Genomic DNA, 20,936 nt, shown 5'->3' with positions numbered 1-20,936 from the left:
CGTCTCCACATGAAAAGTGCATAATTTTACCTTTAAGCTCTTTGAGCTGCATTTTCTCTATGAAAGGTAGAATACAAATGAATATTTCTAAGTTTAATATTATCAGAGTTTACAAACAGGCTCTGTGAATCTTACCAGTGCACTCAGGTTTATGTCAGGAGATCCATGTGCGTTTATGCATTTAACCAAGTCAGTGTTGTGAAAAGGAAGCGAGGACTTTACTCTGGATTACTCTGTTTTCATGTCTTTTTGCAGAAAGAGATCTTGATCTCAATGAGACTTCCTGAATAAATAAAGCTTAACTAAGGAAAACCACATCAAGAGATCGAAGCAGTCTTTGAACATTTAGTTTGGAGCCACATTTAGCTCGTGCTGACTGTGTTCTGTTTTTACAGATGCTATTTTGTCTCGCCATTGAGGACTACGGTGGAAATAAATATTTCAAAACTTTAGGCTGTCTACTTTGTAACTTTGTGCCTCTCAAATTAACATCGCCTCTCCATAAGCGTGTCAGACTTTGTGTTTGTTTTACTGGCTGCTTTGCTAGTGTTTATCTGAAGTCTTGCATCCCAAAATCTGTCAAAATATCAAATGAAACTCAAGACAATATTCTGTGAGAAAATGTGCTTTTATCCCTTTCACCCTCCTCGGTTTATCTGTATGCATCAGGCAGACTTGCCTGTTCACGTTCCCCCACTGATGTAAATATATATGTAAATATCAGCATGTGTGATCCGGAGACGAGGACAGCCGTGCAACATCTGGGTGAGCAGTCAATCAATGCACGGATGGAAAACATGGCTGTGCATTTGATAAGCAGTGGTGTTGTGTCTCTGCATCCATGTGTAAATATCAAAAGCATCAGCAGAACACACTGCATGTCGCTGCAGACGTATTGAACTGTCTCAGCACAGGTGAAGGACTTTATTAAAGCGTGTATGAGGAGGGAATAATAAATAAATCCACAGCAAACGTCTTACGAAGATTTAATGTACATTTATTCTTAACACGTGGAACATATAGTATAAAGATTTCATACTGAATAAATGATATTCATTAAGCCAAAAAAAAGGAAAAAAGAGGAATTTACATCAAGTTTTTAGCTACATCATCTGAAATACAAATATGCAGAATCCGCATCACTGGAAAAAAAAATAAACAAAATAAACAAAATTAAAATGGTTTCTTCATCAAGGTCTAGTTTGTCATTTATGAAGGAGCTCAAATGGAACCGCAGACATGATTTTTGTTATATTCTCTACACCCGGACCAGAGACAAACTGAAACTTGAAGTCGTGTTTGTTGGAGGAGGGGGGAGGTGGGGGTGGCGTTGGACAGCAGCTAAACACCCCCTTGGAGCGCGATACGAGCAGGGTGAGGCGCCTAAAGTTAACGGAGAGGGGGGGGTGGGGTGGGCGTCAAGTAATCACATGGCGTACTTGATGCGATCGGGAAACTTGTAATCGTCAAAGATTAAAAATGGTGAAGAGCAACAGAAGTTGAGAAAGAGAGAGAAGTGTAATGTACAACATCATATATACACTGCAGCTTGGACTGCATCTAGAGTTGAGGACCAGTCCTAAAGAGGTGACTTTTTAATATAAGGGTCAAGTCATACAATCAAGGGACAAAGAGAAGAGGTCGGGGTGTTGTAGGTTCACCATACTTTGGGGGGAAAGCCGTTTTCTCTCTCGACATTAACTAAAACTGTTTTTAAAAACTACAGTTTGCTGCCAAGCCAGCGTATCTCAGTGTGAAACAGTATTATTACAGTATGTTTACAGTTTTTAAGGTGTACAGTACAGAAAAAAGTCCTACAATCTACTGCACAGGCCTCCCATGACAGATGTCTGTTCACAGCCAATAATGTGGTTCCTGTGGGGCTGAGTATATAGCATCCAAAGTTACAGCAATTATACCACACCACAGTCCGTGAGTCTATGAAGCCTCCAAACATGAACCATAATATTGTTTAGTCCGTGCCCTCTTCCCCCTGCCGACCCCCCGAGGGAGAACGCGAGCACATGTATCCCCCAAACTCACTGTAAACGAGACAGCAACTTTGGTTACAGTTTCTTCTTTTTTTTTTCTGGAGATTTTTTTCTTTTCATTAAAAAACAAGTCCTTTCCGCAGGGCAGCGCACTCTGTCCTATGCCTGGGTCCCGATCTGCTCTTCTTTGTCAGTATCTTTCCGTATCAGACGTTTTTAAAATCCACAGCTACTTCATGATATTCCTTCCTTTAGTGAGAAGCAGGGGTAGAAAGACAGTGGAATCCGAGGTGATTTTGCATAAATTAAAAAAAAAAAAAAAAAAAAAAAAAAAGGACAGTCAGTTTTGCTCTTTTCACTCACACGCAACAGACACACACACATACAAAAAAAAGGGGGGTGGGGGTGATCGGGAACGGAAAGAGGCAGAGCTGAAACCTCCCCACGGCTGTCATGACTGGCCAATCAGAAACAGTACGTCACAGATCACTTGGGACACCAGAGAGTTCATAAGTGGGGACACCGAGATGTCCAGTAGCCGCGACTCGTACAAAGTGAACTCCGAGTGGTTTTCCTCCACCTTAGCGAGGGCGTGCAGGGCACGGGCCGCCCGCCGCATCATGTCCACGCTGGTGGGCTCAAACTGAGGCGCGCCCTGCATCTGTAGCAGGGAGCTCTGGCTCTGCTGGTACTGCGTGGCGGCTAGGCTGTCCTCCAGGAAGCCCAGCAGGTTACCCACGCTGCCTTTCTGCACAGCGATAGCCCGCGCCGCTAGGCTGTCACCCTGCGCCAAGTTGGCCAGCAGGACGACCGCCATTTCCCGGCAAACGGCCACCTTGCGTTCACCGACCAGGCGCACCAGCGAGCCGTACAGCTTCTCCAAACGGCTGAACGGCGGCGTTGCCAGAATGAGGTCGACGTTGTTGTCCTGGATGCTGAGCTTGCTGAGGGTCTCGAGGACCAGTCTCTGGGGGGAAAGCGAGCCGTGTGGCCCCAGTGTGGGGAAGGGGTCGAGGGCCTCCGCCGAGGGGCAGACGGCCCAGTGGAGCAGGCCGTCAAGCAGCGGCAGGCATATGCTCTCTGGGTAGATAGAAAGGTCCAGTTGGCCTGAGATGTTTGCCAAAGTGACCAGGCAGTTCTCCCTCAGCACCTCGAGGCAGTCCCACCACCACTCATCTCTCTCGCAGCTCACGCCTTCATCCTCCTCCTCCTCCTTCTCGTAGGTGACCGGCGCCTGCTTGCGCTCGGGGTGCCTGTGGTGGAGCAGCACCAGGCGGCCCAGCAGCAGCAGGAGCCCGGGGTGTTTGGACATCTCCAGGTCGTTCCCGGGGACGAAGGAGAGGCTGCGCACGATGTTGGACACGCAGATGCAGCGGCGAGCTAACGAGTCCTGCCAGTCCGACAGGGTGCTGAGCGGCGTCTCGTCCTTGCTGTGTGGCTCGTCCTCCAGGATCTTGACGTTGCGTCTGCTCTGGAGGTCGGGGTTGATGCTGAACAGGTACTTTCCGTTCTCTTTCTGCTCTTCGGCGCCTCCGCGGACTGCTTCTTCTGTGACCGAGCCTGGGCGGGCTGATAACACGTCATCGATGGTGGCAGTGACCGGTGCACCAATGGGGAGAGGAGGAGGAGGGGGGGTCTTCTCCGCTGGAGACTTTTGTGGTTCAGAAGATGGGGGCTGCTGCCGAGGCTTGTCCTCCCCATTGGACTTTGATTTCTCTTGGCTTTCCGTCACAGTCTCAGTCACAGGGACCTTCTTGCGGCTCTCGGTTGTGGTTGGCGTACGTTTCCGCTGCTTGAGGAGGTCCATCCGGCTCTCAAAGTGGGTCTGGATGTGTTCGGTGGTGTCTCCGCCGCCGATGCTCCAGTGTATCAGGCCGCTGTCGAAGCACTGCCGCTGGCCCAGCTTGGATGAGTGGTTCGCCAGGAAAGGATTCTTCTTCCGCACCACCTTGATGGGGAGTTTATCGAATTTGCTCGCCTGCTTGGGCTTCTCCACGTGGAGGGTGGGGTCCTGGGCGGAGGACCCTGAGGTAGAGGTATTGGGTTCCTTAATAGAAGACTCCCTCTCCTTCTCCTCCTCCTCGTCCTCTGACTTGTGTGTCTGCGAGCTGTCCTCCTCCTGCTTCACCTGGACCAGCGAGGAGGTGTCAGGAGTGGCCTTTGTTTCCTCTACCTCGTCATCCTCTTCGTCTTCTTCGTCCACGTCCATGCCCTCGCCCTCAGGCATGGGGATTTCATCATCAGAGTCCTCGGCGGCGTTGGGGTCTATGAGGGTGCGCTGGCCGGGGTCTCCTACTTCATACTCCTTTAAGATGCCAAAGATCTCAATGAGGCAGCGTCTGAAGTACTCCACCACCAGCTCCAGGAATCCAGGCAGCTGAGAAAGAGAAGAAGAAAGTCATCAAAACAATCCAATAAACTTTAGTTAGTTAGTTGTGTTAATGCAGATGTAACAGATGTAGCTTACCTGGCATAAGTTGAAAGTAGAAATGCTGCTGTCATCATACAGTAAAATGTTAATGGTGTCCAAAGCCCAGGTGCTTTCAGCTAGTAAGCCTGACTTTAGTGACATCATCACTCTCCAGGCCTCAGGAGTGCCTGAAAAACGACAAAAACAGACTGAATATGAGCTGAACTGATCAGGATCAGTTATTAAAGCTGTGAATCACAAGCAGGGCTTCACCAACCTGAGCCATCAGGACTGGCATTTAATATAACCACTAATTACTTTTGTCACCAATTTTAAAAAAGCAGTTATTATCTGTCACACAATTCAACTTCTCACAGCAGCCAGGGCATCACATGGCAGGTGGTCATTCATTAGATATGTGGTGGTGATTTGTACTGGGTCCATTCAGATAAAGAAATGGTCAAACACAGTTCTTTAGACTCTATAGCTGGGTTGTATTAATTGCGTACTCATTGTTAAACCTGAGAAAAATCATGGTTAAACATTAAATTATGTTTCACCAAACTTTAAAACTATCTTAAAATTAAGAAAGATTCAATTTAAACCTCTTGTATGTTATTTTTCTTTTGCCAAAACTTTTAATGTGCATTTTTGAGACGGAATGAGCAAAATAGTAAAGTTCCTCAAGAAAGGGGAGGGACAGATTCATCTCAAATGAGTTTTATGATGAGTCTCTTCTTTATTTCCGTAGTTGACCTGTTACTGTGTTATGTTTGTGTAATGTTAAGCTAGCTATCAAAGAATGTAATAATTTATTAACTTTTTAGCCAAGTTGATAAAATGTTAGAATTTGATCAACTTTTTAGGTAGTGATCAAACGATGTGTTTTTTTACCTTTTTGCTAGCCATCAAACAATTTAACTGTTTGTTAGCTTTTATGCTAGCTAGCAAAAAATGTAATGTTTTAGTTATTTTTTTTTTAGGAAGCTACGCACCATTTTATGAAGGCATACAGAATAGCTGAAAGTTAATGGGTTTTCCTCTCTGTTATACTGACTCAGTCCTGACAGCACACAAATGTATTTTTTGTTTATTTTTTATTTTAATTTGGGTAAGCAGGCATCTCCATGTTGATTAAACTCTATTCAGTTTCGATTTGTATTAAAACACGTGGATTTACTAAACAGAGATTAGTTTAATATGCTTAATTTTAAATATGGATTTACTCATTAAAATCAAGTATCGCTCAACTCTTAACAGAACTAATGTAAGATTAAATTAATCATTGTTGGTACAACCTTGACTATGCCTCCTACTGTTCTCAATAAGCAGTTTTGAGTCAGTATCCTTGTAATTTAAAAGATGTCATACAGCTAACATTTTGTTTGTTTATTCAGTGTATACACACATCTACTGTAAACACAGATCACACAGATTGAAATAAAAGTTGTGTACCGATGTCTTTCATGGTGAGCCGCCTGCGGGGCTTGAGGTGGGGTTGGGTGGCCTCCACAGAGCCTGGAGGGAAGGCCACATCTCGCCTGATCATGGGTTGCTGCACGGGGGCCTGGCCGATGTGGGAGGCGGGTACCGGGGGTCCGGCTTTCTGCACCTTGATGCCCGGGTGCATATAGGGCGACTTGCTGGGCGACGTCCTGCTCTCCATGGGCCGGGGCATGGGCGCTGGGCTCGACACCTGAGGAATGTGGTTCTGGGAAGTCTGGTAGGTGGATGGCAGGGGTCTGGTCATGGGAGGTCCGGAGCCACCGGGGCCAAATGGCGGCTGCCGCTGGTTGACATGGCTGGGCCACTGACCCTCGTGGTTCATGCGTTGGTCTGATGACATCATCTCCTCAGAGCGGTTCATGCCGTGGTAGCCAGGGCCCTGGCCCGGTACGGGAGGTCCCTGTCGGTTGGGGTAGTTCGGGTAGCCCATCTCATTGCGGCCCTGCCACATTGGACCCTGGGGGCCATCAGGACCTGAAGGCATGGGGCTCGCCATCATCTGGGGAGGCATTGGAGACTGGGAGTTGGGGCCTGCGGATGACGGGCCTCGATCTCGTCCAAAGGGGAAGGGGAACTGGTTCTGTGGGCCGGGTGGTCTGCGGTCCCCACCAGGGTATGCATTATACTGGTTATACATGTCTTGTTGGCCCTGGGGCCCCGAGGACTGGGGTCCTGGCTGCTGCTGACTACTGTAGGGTACGTTGTACATTTCTCCCTCATGGCGCTTGGCTGGAGGACCGTACCCTCCATCTACAGGACGCTTGTAGTTCTGTCAGAAGACAACATTCAGCATTATGAAGGGTAGAAGGGTTAACTAAATTGATGGTTTGGTATGTATCTCAATTTTAGGGTCACAGTTCCGTATGTTTACAGTACAGAAGGGTAAACAAAACATAGAAAATATCACATGTGTATTTTATTGTGGATCGTTGTCCATAATTACTGAAACCGTTAAGGTACTTAAATAGTGACATATTGTCAATAACAACAAAATAAATAACAAATGTCAGTAATACTCTATGGCAAGACTCTGACGTAGTAAATATATCAGAGTCTCTTCGTAAACATACATCTTTAATTGAGGAAATGTTAAAAAGACAGGAATCAAGTTGCAGTGAGAGCGCTGCTAACACCGAACAAAATGTTCTCACCGGCTGCTGCTGTGGATACATTCCTGGCTGTTGATTTGGGTATGGGCCACCAGGGGGAGCTCCTTGGCCAGGGAACTGATTGGTATAGGAGTCATGCCTGAAAAACAATAACAAAAGTTCACACCATTTCTTCTTCACAATCAATGCAAACAGTTGTAGTATGAAACTCCAACGCTGCAGATTTTTTACAATGATCACACTGGCACAATGCCTTCAAACACCCCTCTGTTTCTCCTTGAACACAGACTGGATGGTACTGACCGTTGCTGTGGTGGAGGGCGGCTGGGCGAGTACATCCCTGTGTCGGCTCCTGAAGGCATCATGTTTGGCTGAGGAGCTCCTGGTCCCATGCTGCCGTCCGGGCCCATGCCTGGCTCCTGTCTGTAAACCCAATGACACTCATCAGTTGATATGACATTGGAACACACTCTTGTCAAACACTTTGGAACCATTTTATTTCCAGATATATTTAATTAGATAATCATGCAGCATGTTTACCTCCGGTCATATCCGTAAGGGTACTGTTGCCTCTGGCCCATCTGCATGTTGCCCATAGGGCCTGGTGGGCCTCTGTTATACTGCTCTCCCATTCCACTGTTGGGGCCTGGCTGCATGAACTGCTCTCCAGCTTTACATAGACACAACACAAAAAACACAACTCATTGTTAGTTTCAGCTCTAACAGAACTCCTACAGCATCTGATTGGTCGGTCTGGCCGACTCTTACCTTTCCTCATGCCACCGAAGGGGTCCTTGTTGGACTCGTAGGGAGCCATCCGACCCATCATCTCCGGGCCGGCTATCCCTGGCTGGTAGCCCTGCGAGTTGGGAGTCATGGCGTTCCTTCTGGAAAACGCCGGGTCTCCACCATCGGCAAAGGGGTCCTGCAGATTAACGCTACTCCTACAGAAGAACAGGCTTGTTAGTCAAACAGGAAATTGTTTGTTTCATAGATGATATTTTCAATATATTCAGGACTCCTACATGGTTTGTTCCAAAATTCTTGTTGATTTCTTGCTCTGAAACTGTTCCTTGCCACCCAAAAAGATGTGAAATTAGTATTTTTTTAAAGGCCAATGATTAAAAGCAAGACATTTGAGAACATCATCTTGGTCTTTGGGAAACACTGATCAACATCTGTCAGCATTATCTAACATCTGGCAAATAACTATTAAACGAGAAAACTCTCACTTGTTGGTCAAGTGAAATGTCTCATGCAGCTGTCCGACTGGACAAGTAAAAAACAAGTGTGATGTCTTTATCTATTTTTCTGTGTTGCAAACAGTTATTGTTGTAGTTGTCTGCCCATGATGCCTCGGGTTGAGTATGTAAATCAGTCACAGGCTGTGTTGAGCCCTGACCTCAAACACACTGCACAATGGAATAACGAGCCACCATCCACCACCATGTTTTTGGCTGAAAAATGTTCCTCCAACCACCTAAAACTGGCTCAGTGCCAGGCAATAAAACGAAATTGAAACAAACGGACGGTAAAACACCAGCACCGCAGGGCTACGACGCAAAACGGCAAAGGAAATTCTTACAGAGTTGGTCTGAAAAGTTTTCTTGGGTCCGCTATGACCAAGAGATGGACACAATGTTTTGTTTCACCTGCCAGGAGTTCCTGAAGAAAGCAGCAAGCAAAGTTGAAATAAAATTCAATCAGAGTAGCATGAAATTATTTTGGGGCTTAACAGCTGACTGATGATTGTGGGCGTTTCATTAGATTAATGAACTTCTTTTTTTGCTGGCTAATGCTTGCTAACCAAAGTTATTGAACCTAAACATTAGAGTTGAACAATGGGACAAATATATCAGGTTCACTTCAACCAAGATCTGGTGGTTTTTGGAACAATGGAAAGACTAACAAAGACGGTTTTGGTGAGTTCTATTTTCTTGCTCTCGAGTCTGAATAAAGTCTGTTTTAAGATGATCAGCGAGGTAAAATTACTGTTCTGGACAATGAAGACTGGTGGCTTTGAGGAGAGCATATGAAGGCTTGTTAAAGAGTCTTGAGGCAGGGGGTGGATGAGCTTGTCAAAACCTGAGCTTTTTGAGGACCTGGTGTGTGTGTACTGATGTATAGGGATCACTGGTTTGTGTGTTGCATTAAAAAACTAGAATTGCCCAAATCCTTGTTGATTTTACTTTCACTCCATTGCAGACAAACAACTTCGGCTATCAGGCAAGTAAAAATGCATTTTCCAAAATCAAAATACATTCTTTAAACAATTGTTTTATATATTTTTTCTTTATTATACTCCTCTTTAACACTTATTACCAGCTGGTTGGCTGCGTGTGTATCTACCATTACATAACCGAAGGCATATTTCCCTGTTTGTTGTCTTCTGTTTCTATTTCCTGATCCAGTTTCTCGGAGGGATCGCTTTCATTTGATCGTGACGACTCGACTGATACTGTGAATGCGATGTTGCTGTTTCTGACTCGTACCTGACGCCGGGCATCGGAGGCATTTGCGTGTGCGGGGTGGATGCTGGAGTGGGGGGCTTCAGGTCTCCCCCCTCTGCCATGGAACTACTGGTGGACTGAGGAGTCTGGGGTCCTTGCAGGGATCCAGAACCAGCTGTAAAAAAAACAAACAAACAAACAAACAGGGATAAATTCACTTGAGTAACAATAAATAAACTCCTCCGGTTCGTAAAAGAAAAAAAAAAGTATTTTATTTTATTCCAGAGGATTCAAAGCACATCCTTCCCCTCCCTCCTTCTCTCTTCACACCAGGAATAAAAAGGCGAGAGTTGATAGCTGATAGTGGAGCGGGGGGGATAGTCTTGTGGATAGGGCTGAGCGCTGCTGGGGGCTTTCAAGGAACACATGCTGCTTTTGGCAATCCTAAAATCCCATTAAGAAATTCCTGAGCGCTGCACAGAGGAACACAGTTTGTGTCAAGCTGACTGGCTTTTGAGTGCACAGCCAGCGAAAAATGTTGAATCTTCCAGCTCGTCGCAGCATGCCAACCCCCCCCCCCCCCCACTACCACCCCCGCACTACCCGATCACCCTCCTCCGGCTCTCGGAGTCACCAGGAAACAATGATCTAAACCCTGACTCTGACAGATTACTGCCTGACCTGTGGAGACAGCAGCTCTGTGTGTGTGTGTGAGTGATTGTTTGTTTGTGTGTGACATAGTAGCGCTCATCCTTAACTTCGGCTCAGGACTTTCTCACTATTAGCACGCCAGTCTGATGACTCACAGGTTCCCATTCATTAAACTGGCACACACACACACTTACACACACAACACTGGGGTCACTGGCAGGTCACATTTATTCACATTTTCTCACATCACCCTCTCGCCTCTTGCGCTCTTACCACACACACATTAACCGCCTCCCCCTGCCCTCCTCCTCCTCCCCCTCCTCCTCCTCCTCCCTCTGGGCAGGGATTTCCCTCTACTAAAGATGAAGGGAGGAAAAGAGGAGGAGGAGGGGGGAGGATCTCGTGAGGATGGAAAAAAAAAATAGAAACAGAAGAGTCAGAGTGTGATTTTTTTTAAACGCACACACACACACACACACACACACACACATCCGAGCCCCCATTCATCATTTCTGGCTCAGCACTAATCTCCAGGGAGTGTTGCCTTGCCTCTGTAGCCCAGGGGCCAGACACCAGGCAGCGAGGACACGCCACTGACGGGGCAATCGCTATCGCCAAATCACCTCCCGCCCTCCGTCACACACCCCCCTCCTCCCCTCCTTTTCCCATCTCTTCCTTCGTACTAACTAGAGGGCTGATGCCAGCTGACAAGCACCCTGATGTCTCCTGTAACAACACCCCGGCGCTGACTCAGTGCCCCGTGTCTGACAGCCTGGGTCGCGGCCAGACTGGAGCAACACGTGGTCGCTCATTCGCTCGCTCCCGGTGTGGCGGGTTGCTCCTGGCAGCTGAAGCCAGAGTCCCTCCAAAACAAACAGCTTCCAGGCGACACATCGTCCCGAGACCCCTCCTCCTTTAACCTCTGACTGACTGCCAGTTTGCACACTGACTTTTTTCCCCCAAACATTCAGAGTTCATTGAAAGATTTTTGGCATGCTGCTGGCGTCAACGTTCGCACAACGATGGCGAGTCTGAAAGGACAAGTCTTTCGTCATGTCCTGTGCAAATGCCAAGGAGCGTTTTCCCCCTCCGAGGGATGGAACTGTCCAGAGGATGCAGTGCACTTCTGTGACTTACAGCTTGCACCGCTGTCATTTACAACTCCTCCAATATACGCCAAAATAGCAGTGATTTATGGGGGATGGCAGCCCAGCACAGGAGATGACAAACGATGGTCTGAGATCGGCTTTTAACACTGCAATTAATAGGATACAATAAAATACAGCAGTTTATAGGGCAGATGATGTGAGGTAAATAGAGCAAAGGAGGATGTGATGAATTGCATGGAAATCTTGCTGCACCCCAGGGAGAGAGGGAAAATGAAATAAGCTTTCACTCATTGGATACGAGTATGATTTAACTCAGGTAGAGCCAGAAGTCCCCAGACTCCCTTAAAAATCACGCCGTTTTGTGAGTTGTTCAGTTAACAGGAAACTTAATCAACTTTGTGTAATGCTGCCAACGACAAATTTGTAATTATTCGTGCTTTGCTTCAAATTCGGAAAACATAATACATCAAGTTATTTCCTTCTCTGTGTAAAAAACATTGTGTTCAGTTTGTCCCGGTAAGCTCAGACGAGTGCTGCACACTATACATCCTTCATTTCCAAGACAAGTTACTTTCATTTTATGTTCATTTCTGTTGAATAACAAAAGCTGAAGCATAATATTTATGACCTTATGATAAGACATGTTATTAATCATTAAATATGCTCCATCATACACATCAAATAGACCTACGATACAGTAATGCCTAGATTCCACCCAGCATGTTGCGTCTGTGACATGGTTTCATACCTCACCAGCAGCACCATTTCTCCTTAACCTTTGTACTTCTACTACGAGTAACCAGAGTGTGTAGTTCCATTAAGTCTTTTTTGGTCGTTTTTATAATTGTGAATCTTCACAGGGTCTTTTATTTTGAAAACTGACTGGATTTTCTAAGGGGTTTCTGTGTCTGACGTCCTGTCCAGTTCCATCTGCTTTGTGCAGCATGATGCCGCTTCTGTCAAAAATAAACTCATATACCTGGAGCAGGTATATCTGTCTATATCAGCAGTAAATTAAACTTTAGTTAATAGTTCACTGTTACCTAATCAAAGTATTTAACCTTTCAGAAATCATTACAGTAGCTTTTGTGCCTTTATTTTGAAAGTCAACAGACATTGCACATTTATTATTGCTTTCTTGATCACTGAACCCTGCATGTGCAAAAATGATTGGCATGTTTATTGAAAAGCTGCAACTGATGTTTATGATAATTTGTAAATTACAGTGTAGTGCGTCTATAAACATATTTGGATGGCCATTATAAAGTTGCAACAGATGTTTGTAAAACTTAACAATTCCTTAATAAATGGGTTACAAAGTATACATTAATGTTCAACAGTATAATAACTATTAAAGTTTAATTAACTATCAATTTCCCATTTATTAATGTTAGTTATTACAAAGCTTCTATACAAATGCTATACAAATTTTTAATCTTACAGTAACCAAGTAGTCAGCTTAAAGTGTTTGCAGTCTTTTCATACATGATTGCATATCAAAAACCATTTTACAACTGTCTTACTTTTATTTAACTCCTATAAAAACCTGAGGCTGCTGCTGCCTGCAAAGTGAAATCAGGACTACAAAAAGAAAGTCTTTTTCTCCTGATGTAAAACGTAGTCTCCTCGAAGCTCATGATAAATTACCAAAAACAAGTCACCGAGATGCAGCGCAGTAAAACTACACTAAGGTATATTTTATAGATTACTGCAATTTTAGCTTAAATTGAAAAGTGTTTACACAGTTTTACTGTGTTTTCAGACAGTCAATAAAATCCAGTAAATAGCGAAGTCGTCCATTTAGTTGGTTTATATTCATGTAATAAATATACAAATGTCAATTAGATGGTAATCTGCATGAGAAATAAAGAGACAGAAAATTAACTTGGTTATAATAAGTGGATTCCACTAAAAGGGATACCTGCCAATATATCAATATCAGAATTTTCTAACTCCCTAATATCAGAATCAGCCCCGAAAATCCAGTGTCAGTGGGGCTGTACTCAGAGGGGGTAAGAAACAGTGGTAAGGCGGAGGTGGATGGCGGTGCTCACCTGGGCTGGGAGGCTGGATCTTCGGCTGGTTCTTTTTGGTGTCCGTGTTGAAGAAGTCCGGGGGCGGGTCCTCGCCGCGCTCGATCTTGCACTCGAAGGCGTACAAACACTGGATGTACTGTTTCTTGAGCGAACTGGCCGCGCTGCTCGACGTGCCCACGTTCAGGTTGGTGGCCAGCTCCCTCCACTTCTTGTTCTTGTTCACCTGGTGGGCGACAGACGAAGGAGGAGGCTCAAAGAGCTGCACACAACAACAGCCTTACAGGAATCACAGTGCTGTCTGTGTTTAACGTGTGATATCCATATCAGATTCATACCTGGGTGAGGCCGCCAATCTCTTTGACGGACACGTAGAGTCTGAAGAGATCGAGAGGCTTGCGTCCCACCGCAGGCAGGTTGTTCATGCCCATGGCCTTCTCCTCGGCGAACGCCAGGTATCGATCGACCCACATCTTCCTCTCTGGCTCCGGGCCGAGCTCGTACAGACGAGTGATTTTCTCATTGGTGATGGTGGAGGAGCTTGACTTCTTCAGGACAGATGACGAGAGGAAATCATGAGATGGGAAAAAAAAACTCTTTGAACATCAAGAATTTTATCATGTGGTTTTAGACTTTTTACCTTTTTGGATTCAGGCTTGGGAGTCCCGTCCACTTTGTTGTTCATCTTCTGGGCAGGGTTCATTTTGTCCATGCCAAACTCCGTACTGGGAGCCATTCCTGGGTGATTTAGGGAAAAAAATAAAAGATTACCAGTCTGTAACATTCTTTCACTGACAAAACTTTCAGGTCCTCTATGTAGCTTTTACTCACCGGGGGTGTTGTTGGCCATATTTGCTCCCATCGGGTACGGCCCGGGCCCTCCCTGGTTCATCATACTGTGCATGCTGTTCATACCAGGGCCGTATGGAGAGCCTGCTCCCATCATGCCCTGAGACATGTTAGGGTAGCCGGGTGGCCTAAAGAAAAGAATGCTTGTTTAGAAAGAACACTTGGGAAAACTGAGACACAACTAGCTGATTAAACCCTTGACATGGCTTTTGCAATACGGTCATAAACGTGTTTGCAATAACGTGCTGGTAAAGGGCTACGCACATACTCACAAAACACAAGCTGTATCCAGTAACCGCTATTTTCCTTGCTAACTCAGACTCCGGTACAAAATACACATTGTGTAACAGAAAGATGCGGAAGTAGGTTATGAGTAAAACACACCAGTCAGTTTGTACAATGAACCCTTTATGTCATGGAGTTCCACAAGGGCCTGTGCTTGGACTAATTTATTCACCCTATATGTGCTTTGAAAATTTAACTGAACTGAATTTCTATGATGTTGGCTGCAAGAACTGACACCAGTCTTCATTTAATGTTACTGCCACCCTTCAAAGAAGTCAAGACCTGGTGAATTAACTTTATTGATAGAAATATCCCAACAACAACCAAAAGACTCTTATGTGTTTAACATTTCACTTTGGAACCACTTTTCTTAACAAGGACTGGTACAAAACAAGCTTGTTCAATACCGACTTCAAACTTGGAAGGTGCAACTGTTTTTATGTTGATTTACTGTTTATTTTACAGGTTAGTCTGTACTTGGTGTTAGCATGTTGCCTAGCAGAGGCTAGAATCTGCTCTACTCCCACAGGCTGAGACGATGTTGGACTAGTGTTGTAATGTTGCCAGACAGTCAAGAAAAGTTGTGCAAACATTAAGCCTCGTTCGGAGCAAGTTAATTAATTAGTAGTTGGTTTGATGTGGGACATCATGTTGCTTTTTGTGCAACTTCTTACTGCAAAACAAGCTCAGCTGGTTTAAATAAACACATCTGTTTATTTAAAAATATGTAGCCTTCAGGGGTGTCATGATTCAACAAGACTTTTGATTTTAAGGTCACAATTCGATTTTGTACTGATTGTTATGCCGTTGTTAGACTACTGAGCTTTCACACGTAAAGCTCAAGAGGTCATTGGTTTTTAAGCTTCTTCTAAATGCTGTTTTTTTTTTCTTCAGACATATACTGGATGTAAGCAGGCGTGGAGAGATAAACAAATACTAGGAGAATCAACAATCCTGCCTTTCAATTTGATAACATGAATTCGAAACCTCATTTCGATTGATTTTTGATTTAATATTGAAATTGAGACACCACTAGTTTCCTTACATCACCAACAGAACGAAAAGAGAGAGACTCATGTTTTGAATGGAGTATCTATTATTATTTTTGTAATATGGTGATATAATACCATCACCATAAAAAGAAAAAATATTGTGATATATATTTTAGGTCATATTGCCAACACCTAATAAAAGCACCTCATTATGACAAAGAAAACAAATAAATATTCATGGGATTAAATTTAATTTAAGAGTCATCCTTTTCATGCCTTTCTGTTTGATTCTATAACAAATCTTTGCTTTTCCTTGTCTTGCGCTTACTGGTTTCAATTTATTCTGCAGGAAACATCAATTTACGTCATATGATTCGAGCAACTGCCAGGCCCACGAGTCGCTCTCTGTAGGCTGAGCTGGCATCCTCGCTGGGAAAAGATGTGATTCACTGATGTCAGAGACCATCTCCTGCTCTCTCATTCTCTCCACTTTTTCCTTTTCTCTCAGAGATAAGTGTTTGGTCTACTGCCATCTACTCCGCGGCACACTCAGGCACCAAAACACACAACAGACCGGCTTGCACGTGGGAAGATCCAATCATTTTTCATGGTCACACAACCAGCACATATGAGCAAGGACACACACACATATTCAGCTGAAAGATAAAAAAAAAAAAACCTCTTCAGGCTGGAGAGTCTTAACACAATGAGTCGTACTGGCCCTCGCCAGTCGATAGCTCACTGAGACGCTGATGCAGCCGGCAGCTGGGAGCACCCACCTGTTGTGTATGGAGTTCGTGGGTCCGTGGTGCATGGGGGGGCCACCGTCCTTCCTGTTCATGCCCGGAGGGGGACACATCCCGGAGCCCACCTGAGGAGGCATGCCCCCCATGTTTGAAGCCATAGCGGGACCGTAGGGCCGAGCACCCATCTGCCCCGGGCCTATTCTGCCGGGCGGCATGCTTCCGTACGGGGCACCACCGGCCTGACCTGGCATGGGGTTCATGGTGCCGCCCATGCCAGGACCACTGGGGTAGTTGGCGTTGGGCATCCCTGTGTAGCCGGGTTGCCGGGGGTAACCTGGACGAAACACAGAAATTTTGAGTATATCAGTACCTAACTGAAAGAAACAAAACTGAACTGAAACTATGCTGTGTACTTCGAAAACTAACAACAATAAAATGAAAAGATACAGGAAATGTCTTCAGTTTTAGTCTTTGTCAATTTGGTCAAACTTGCCATCACAGTAAGCAGGAGGAGGCACCAGTACATATATTTAAACTGAGGATTTTTAAACAATAAAAACTAAACAACAAGCAAATCACCCCTGGAAATGAACTGAAGCTTAACATGAACTGAAACCTAAAATTAAAATAAATAAATAAAAAAAAAACTTAAAATAGAAATTAATGAAAAATACAAAACTATAATAGCTCTGTTGCTCTCTTAGCTTGAAATAGACAAGTCTATTACTACTATAGTAATAAATTCACTTTAATAAACAGACAACTTAAGTGAACAAGGGATTTTCAGTTTTGTTATCTGGCTAACCATGTCAAAAACCTCCTTCCAAAAACTTTTGACCACATTACATTCCCATCAGCAGTGAAGAAATTGTGATTTCAGCCTGCTACACCCAAACATCAGATAGGGTTTCATGCCATCCTACTGTGTTTTGGTCTAAAACAGAGAGAAATCTGTGGCAGGACTTCTGCTCATCTCTCCCTGACGAGATAAAGGGTTTCAGCAGTCCGGCTCTAAATTTACCTCAGTGCTGCCTGTTCTGACAAGCAGCCTGATGAAGCGGGCTTTATCTGGCCCTCGCCGTTCACTGCTATGACTCATAGCAGAACTTCTTCAAAGCCCACAGAAACCATCTGAGACTTCAAAGTGAAGTGATATAATTTCATAAATATATGAAGTGAGAGGAAACTTCAAAGCCTTTTTTTTAAAAAATCTGGGCTATCTATGAAACTGTGATGGTTGCAGGACGGCAACTGTAAACTCATTCATAATATTTTTAGGATTTGAAAAAAGCTGCGTGATATGAGTGCACTCAACACTGTAAACCAGTGCAGAGGGCCTTTTAAAAGCAGGACCACCTACGCTCCAGCCCTGAGGCCTCACCTTGTGGGCCGTACTGGCCGCCCTGAGGCCCGTAGTTTCCCATGGAGTTGTTCTGTGGGTAGGGTCCCATCCCACTATGCATCTGGCCTCCCGAAGACTGGCGTGGAGATAAGGCGGAGCCAGGTTGTCCAGGGGACCCGTACGGGGGCATCTGAGGGTTACGCATGTACACTGGAGGGGATGGAGAGGGAACATAATTAGATACAGAATTCATTTGTAAACCACCAAAATATCACTTCACACAGCAGCACAGTTGCTCTTCCTGCTGTTTCTCTCATTTGACCCGGCATGTAGACTAACGCGTACATTCTTATTTACAAATACAGCCTGGGGGGAGTGTTTACAGGAGGGAGGTATGCATACAAATGCAAACAATCACACCTAAAGGCTGCTGAGGATGTGGCACACATTCTTGTTGGCCACAGAGCTAAAGAGATGTTAGGTACTTTTTTTATTATTTTAAAAGACACCACTATTTGTTCAAAAAACCTCTTGAAGCATGTATCAACACTCACCCCTGTCCTGGCCCATGGCTGACTGGTTCATGGAAGAGTGCATGATGCTGTCCGACTGGACGCTGGGTGGCCGGGGAGGCATCTGATTACCTGCAAGACAGCACCAAACTCCACTCAAAAACTGCACCGTTTAAAACATGCTATCTTTGCCACTAAAAGACAACCATTTTTCAACAATTTCAGACATTTTAGGTAATAAAATGATTGTGCAATAATTTCGGCATTCAAATATCAAACTAATGAGCTCTAAATCTGAACGCAATGTCATCTTTCATAATGGATGCCCTGCCAGCAACCGCCCACCGCGGTAGATTCACTGTGAAGAAACCCCGGCAGTAATGATGAAATGCATCATACGTTGACGTTTAATGTAAATTGAATGCAGATCGTTTTATTTACTGTATGATCAGTTAAAGAGTGGTCAATATGATAATCACGATTATTTTGATAAACTGAAATTACAATTATTTGCCATAATTTTCATTGATTGTAGGGACAAAATATTTTTCACTGTACTTGCACATTTAAATAAACAGAGTACTGCTGTTGCCTCCACGGTGTGCTACATAGCTGCTTACTAGGCATGGAACAATCATCAGTTTCATAAAAAACTGTGATAAAACTCCAATTAGGATTACTGCACATTGAAAAACTCACAGTAAATACTGTCCAGCATCAACCACAGATAGCAACAGTCTCCCAGAGGTGCAGCAGCAATGTGGGTTTGGTTTTTGTTTGTGGCATCGCAAAGGACATGATTTCAAATCATTGAGGGGTTTTCAATATAAAACTTGGTGAAATTATTTCAGTATCAGTAGTTTTTAACCATTATCAGCTCATTTAACAATACCACAATAATACTGATGACTGTGATAATTATAGACTACAACCATGATATGAAATGTTCATACTGTTTCATCTCTACTGCTTATATACAAATCTGTGCATCAGAACAAAACTGGTCCTCATAGTGCATCTCAAAATCTTGTTCTCCAGATGAAAGAAAACATCGTCACGATTTTCTTTCTTTCAGTTTTAATGCAAAACTGATGATTTCCACTAATCGTATCACAATTTCAGTCAAAATAATCATATGACTTTTTTACCAAATCGTGCAGCCCTACAATTAATGGATGATTATGATCTGTTTGGAGGCATGAGCCCTTCGCCTTCTGCTTCAGATATTTGATTTTCGTTTTGCTCGTCTGCTCTCTGTTGTATATATCACTCTTCTACTCTGGACTGCAGCTGCGACATTCAGGAGATTTTGTAGAGGCTGCCGCTGAACCGTGGCTGGCTGTTAGTTTAGGAAGCGCTTGACTTGATATGCAGCAGAGTTTTCTATGACTGGATGGGGCACGCATTTTAAACAATAATATCATAGTCCATCATGTTCAGGTAATTGTGGGAAGCCAAAATCATGATCAAAGTGAATATTTGATTAACTTTGCAGCCCGACCTGAGATCTTTGGAAATCTGATTGTCTTGTTCCAAATGACCATAAAAATATGATAAAAACAAAGACTATGACATCGTCCTGTTGGCTGCCTGTTCAACTGCTCTCCACAATGAGTTGTAACTTCTGTTTCTGTGGCGTCTGGATGGTTTGCTTGCATCATGTTAGGAGAAAATGTTCCCATCTGGCAAGTCACTTCATGAATTACAAATGTGATCTGTTGCATTTGTGAGTGAGCAAGTGTTGAATTAAAACTCTAAATCTTTCTCCTGTTTGTTACAGGATCCATCTATGCATATAAAAATGTATTCAAATTATTTTTCCTGGGTAGATATAATTTCCCAGATTGAACATTCTTCACGAAAGCTGTAACATTATAAAAAAACAGACTGTGGTTAAGAAATATCTTGTCCAGATGTGTCTGCTACTGTATTTTAATTGTACTTAGATACTTAAGTGAAATCATTGAAAACATGCAACAGATCTGTCATGCTAGAGCAAAAAAACAGAGAAGACTAAGTGGTTTTAGAGGTCTGTCTTTACCTGGCACAGCAGCAGGGGACAGAGGGCCGGTGCGGGAGGGGGTGACGCTAGCGGGAGAGCCCACAGGTGATGGCGAGGGCCCACGGATGCCGGGCAGGTGGGGCGAAGTGTGCGGAGAGAAGGGAGACTGGGCGGGGTTGCTCTGCTCGCCCTGACTGCTGGACACCCCTGAGGTGCTCACGCCTGGGCTCAGGGCCCCCTCTGTACCGGTGGGCAGGTCGTCGATGGAGCCCGACAGATCCTGGAACAAGAGGAGCAACACGAGTTAATGATGATTTTTACCAGGATAATGGTAAGGCTAATCTTTTGATACAATCTACATGTATCAGTGGACTCCATTTTTAAATACAGACGTGACTGAGCTGGAATGTTTGAAAACTGACTGACTTAAGCAACGTTTCCAACCAAATTACCTGGAACTTTAAGTCCCAGGAACTGCTCTTCAAGGAACTAAACATTTCCTTAAACTAGTTGTTGTCTGCATTTCCAGGCTTTTTCTTTTTTACGTTTTTGCTTGCAAACACACATCAGAAATGTTCAGTGTGCCCCCAAAGTTCCTCTTCTTTTGGAAAGTACTACCTCATGAACAGGGCCTTGTTTGAGGGTTAGATAATGTCCCTGGAACTTTAATTTAGGCCCTGGTTCCTGCAGTGGAAACGCATCGAGTTCCTTTGAAGGTTCCTAGTTCCTGTGGAGAGCACCTGTGATGGAAATGAGGGGTTTACTGGCTTTAAGCGGCCAAAGTGCCCAGAATCTTAAGTCCAAAGAACTACTTTTCAAGGAAGTAAGAGGTTCCTTTAGCCCGTTGTTGGTCCACTTTAAGACCCATGAAGATGAAGCAAAGTAGTCCACTTTATTTATTTATTTATGTATTTATTTATTTATTTTATTTGCACACATATAAAATACA

At 44.3% G+C, this 20,936-nt stretch overlaps 1 protein-coding gene across 1 annotated transcript in view; it reads right to left on the bottom strand.

Annotated features, from left to right (window-relative positions):
* Positions 1 to 981: 981 nt before the first annotated feature.
* arid1ab (AT-rich interactive domain 1Ab) overlaps positions 982 to 20,936 on the bottom strand; it is an 81,707-nt gene continuing 61,752 nt past the window's right edge. Inside the window, exons 5-20 of the mRNA XM_084739149.1 lie at positions 20,027 to 20,267; positions 18,028 to 18,117; positions 17,513 to 17,683; positions 16,165 to 16,465; positions 14,091 to 14,236; positions 13,900 to 13,997; positions 13,598 to 13,807; positions 13,281 to 13,485; positions 9,509 to 9,641; positions 7,785 to 7,960; positions 7,557 to 7,686; positions 7,320 to 7,439; positions 7,059 to 7,155; positions 5,857 to 6,676; positions 4,459 to 4,589; positions 982 to 4,368 (exon numbers count right to left, since the gene is read on the bottom strand). Of these exons, the coding sequence (XP_084595275.1) occupies positions 2,443 to 4,368; positions 4,459 to 4,589; positions 5,857 to 6,676; positions 7,059 to 7,155; positions 7,320 to 7,439; positions 7,557 to 7,686; positions 7,785 to 7,960; positions 9,509 to 9,641; positions 13,281 to 13,485; positions 13,598 to 13,807; positions 13,900 to 13,997; positions 14,091 to 14,236; positions 16,165 to 16,465; positions 17,513 to 17,683; positions 18,028 to 18,117; positions 20,027 to 20,267 (4,995 nt within the window). The 3' untranslated portion in view covers positions 982 to 2,442. The remainder of the gene's footprint in view (positions 4,369 to 4,458; positions 4,590 to 5,856; positions 6,677 to 7,058; positions 7,156 to 7,319; positions 7,440 to 7,556; positions 7,687 to 7,784; positions 7,961 to 9,508; positions 9,642 to 13,280; positions 13,486 to 13,597; positions 13,808 to 13,899; positions 13,998 to 14,090; positions 14,237 to 16,164; positions 16,466 to 17,512; positions 17,684 to 18,027; positions 18,118 to 20,026; positions 20,268 to 20,936) is intronic.

This window comes from Lutjanus erythropterus, chromosome 16 (genome assembly GCF_056507025.1).
Source record: "Lutjanus erythropterus isolate fLutEry1 chromosome 16, fLutEry1.hap2, whole genome shotgun sequence".
Taxonomy (NCBI): domain Eukaryota; kingdom Metazoa; phylum Chordata; class Actinopteri; order Lutjaniformes; family Lutjanidae; genus Lutjanus; species Lutjanus erythropterus.
Note: the sequence above shows the minus strand (reverse complement) of the source record. Positions and strands in the feature narration are given on the sequence as shown.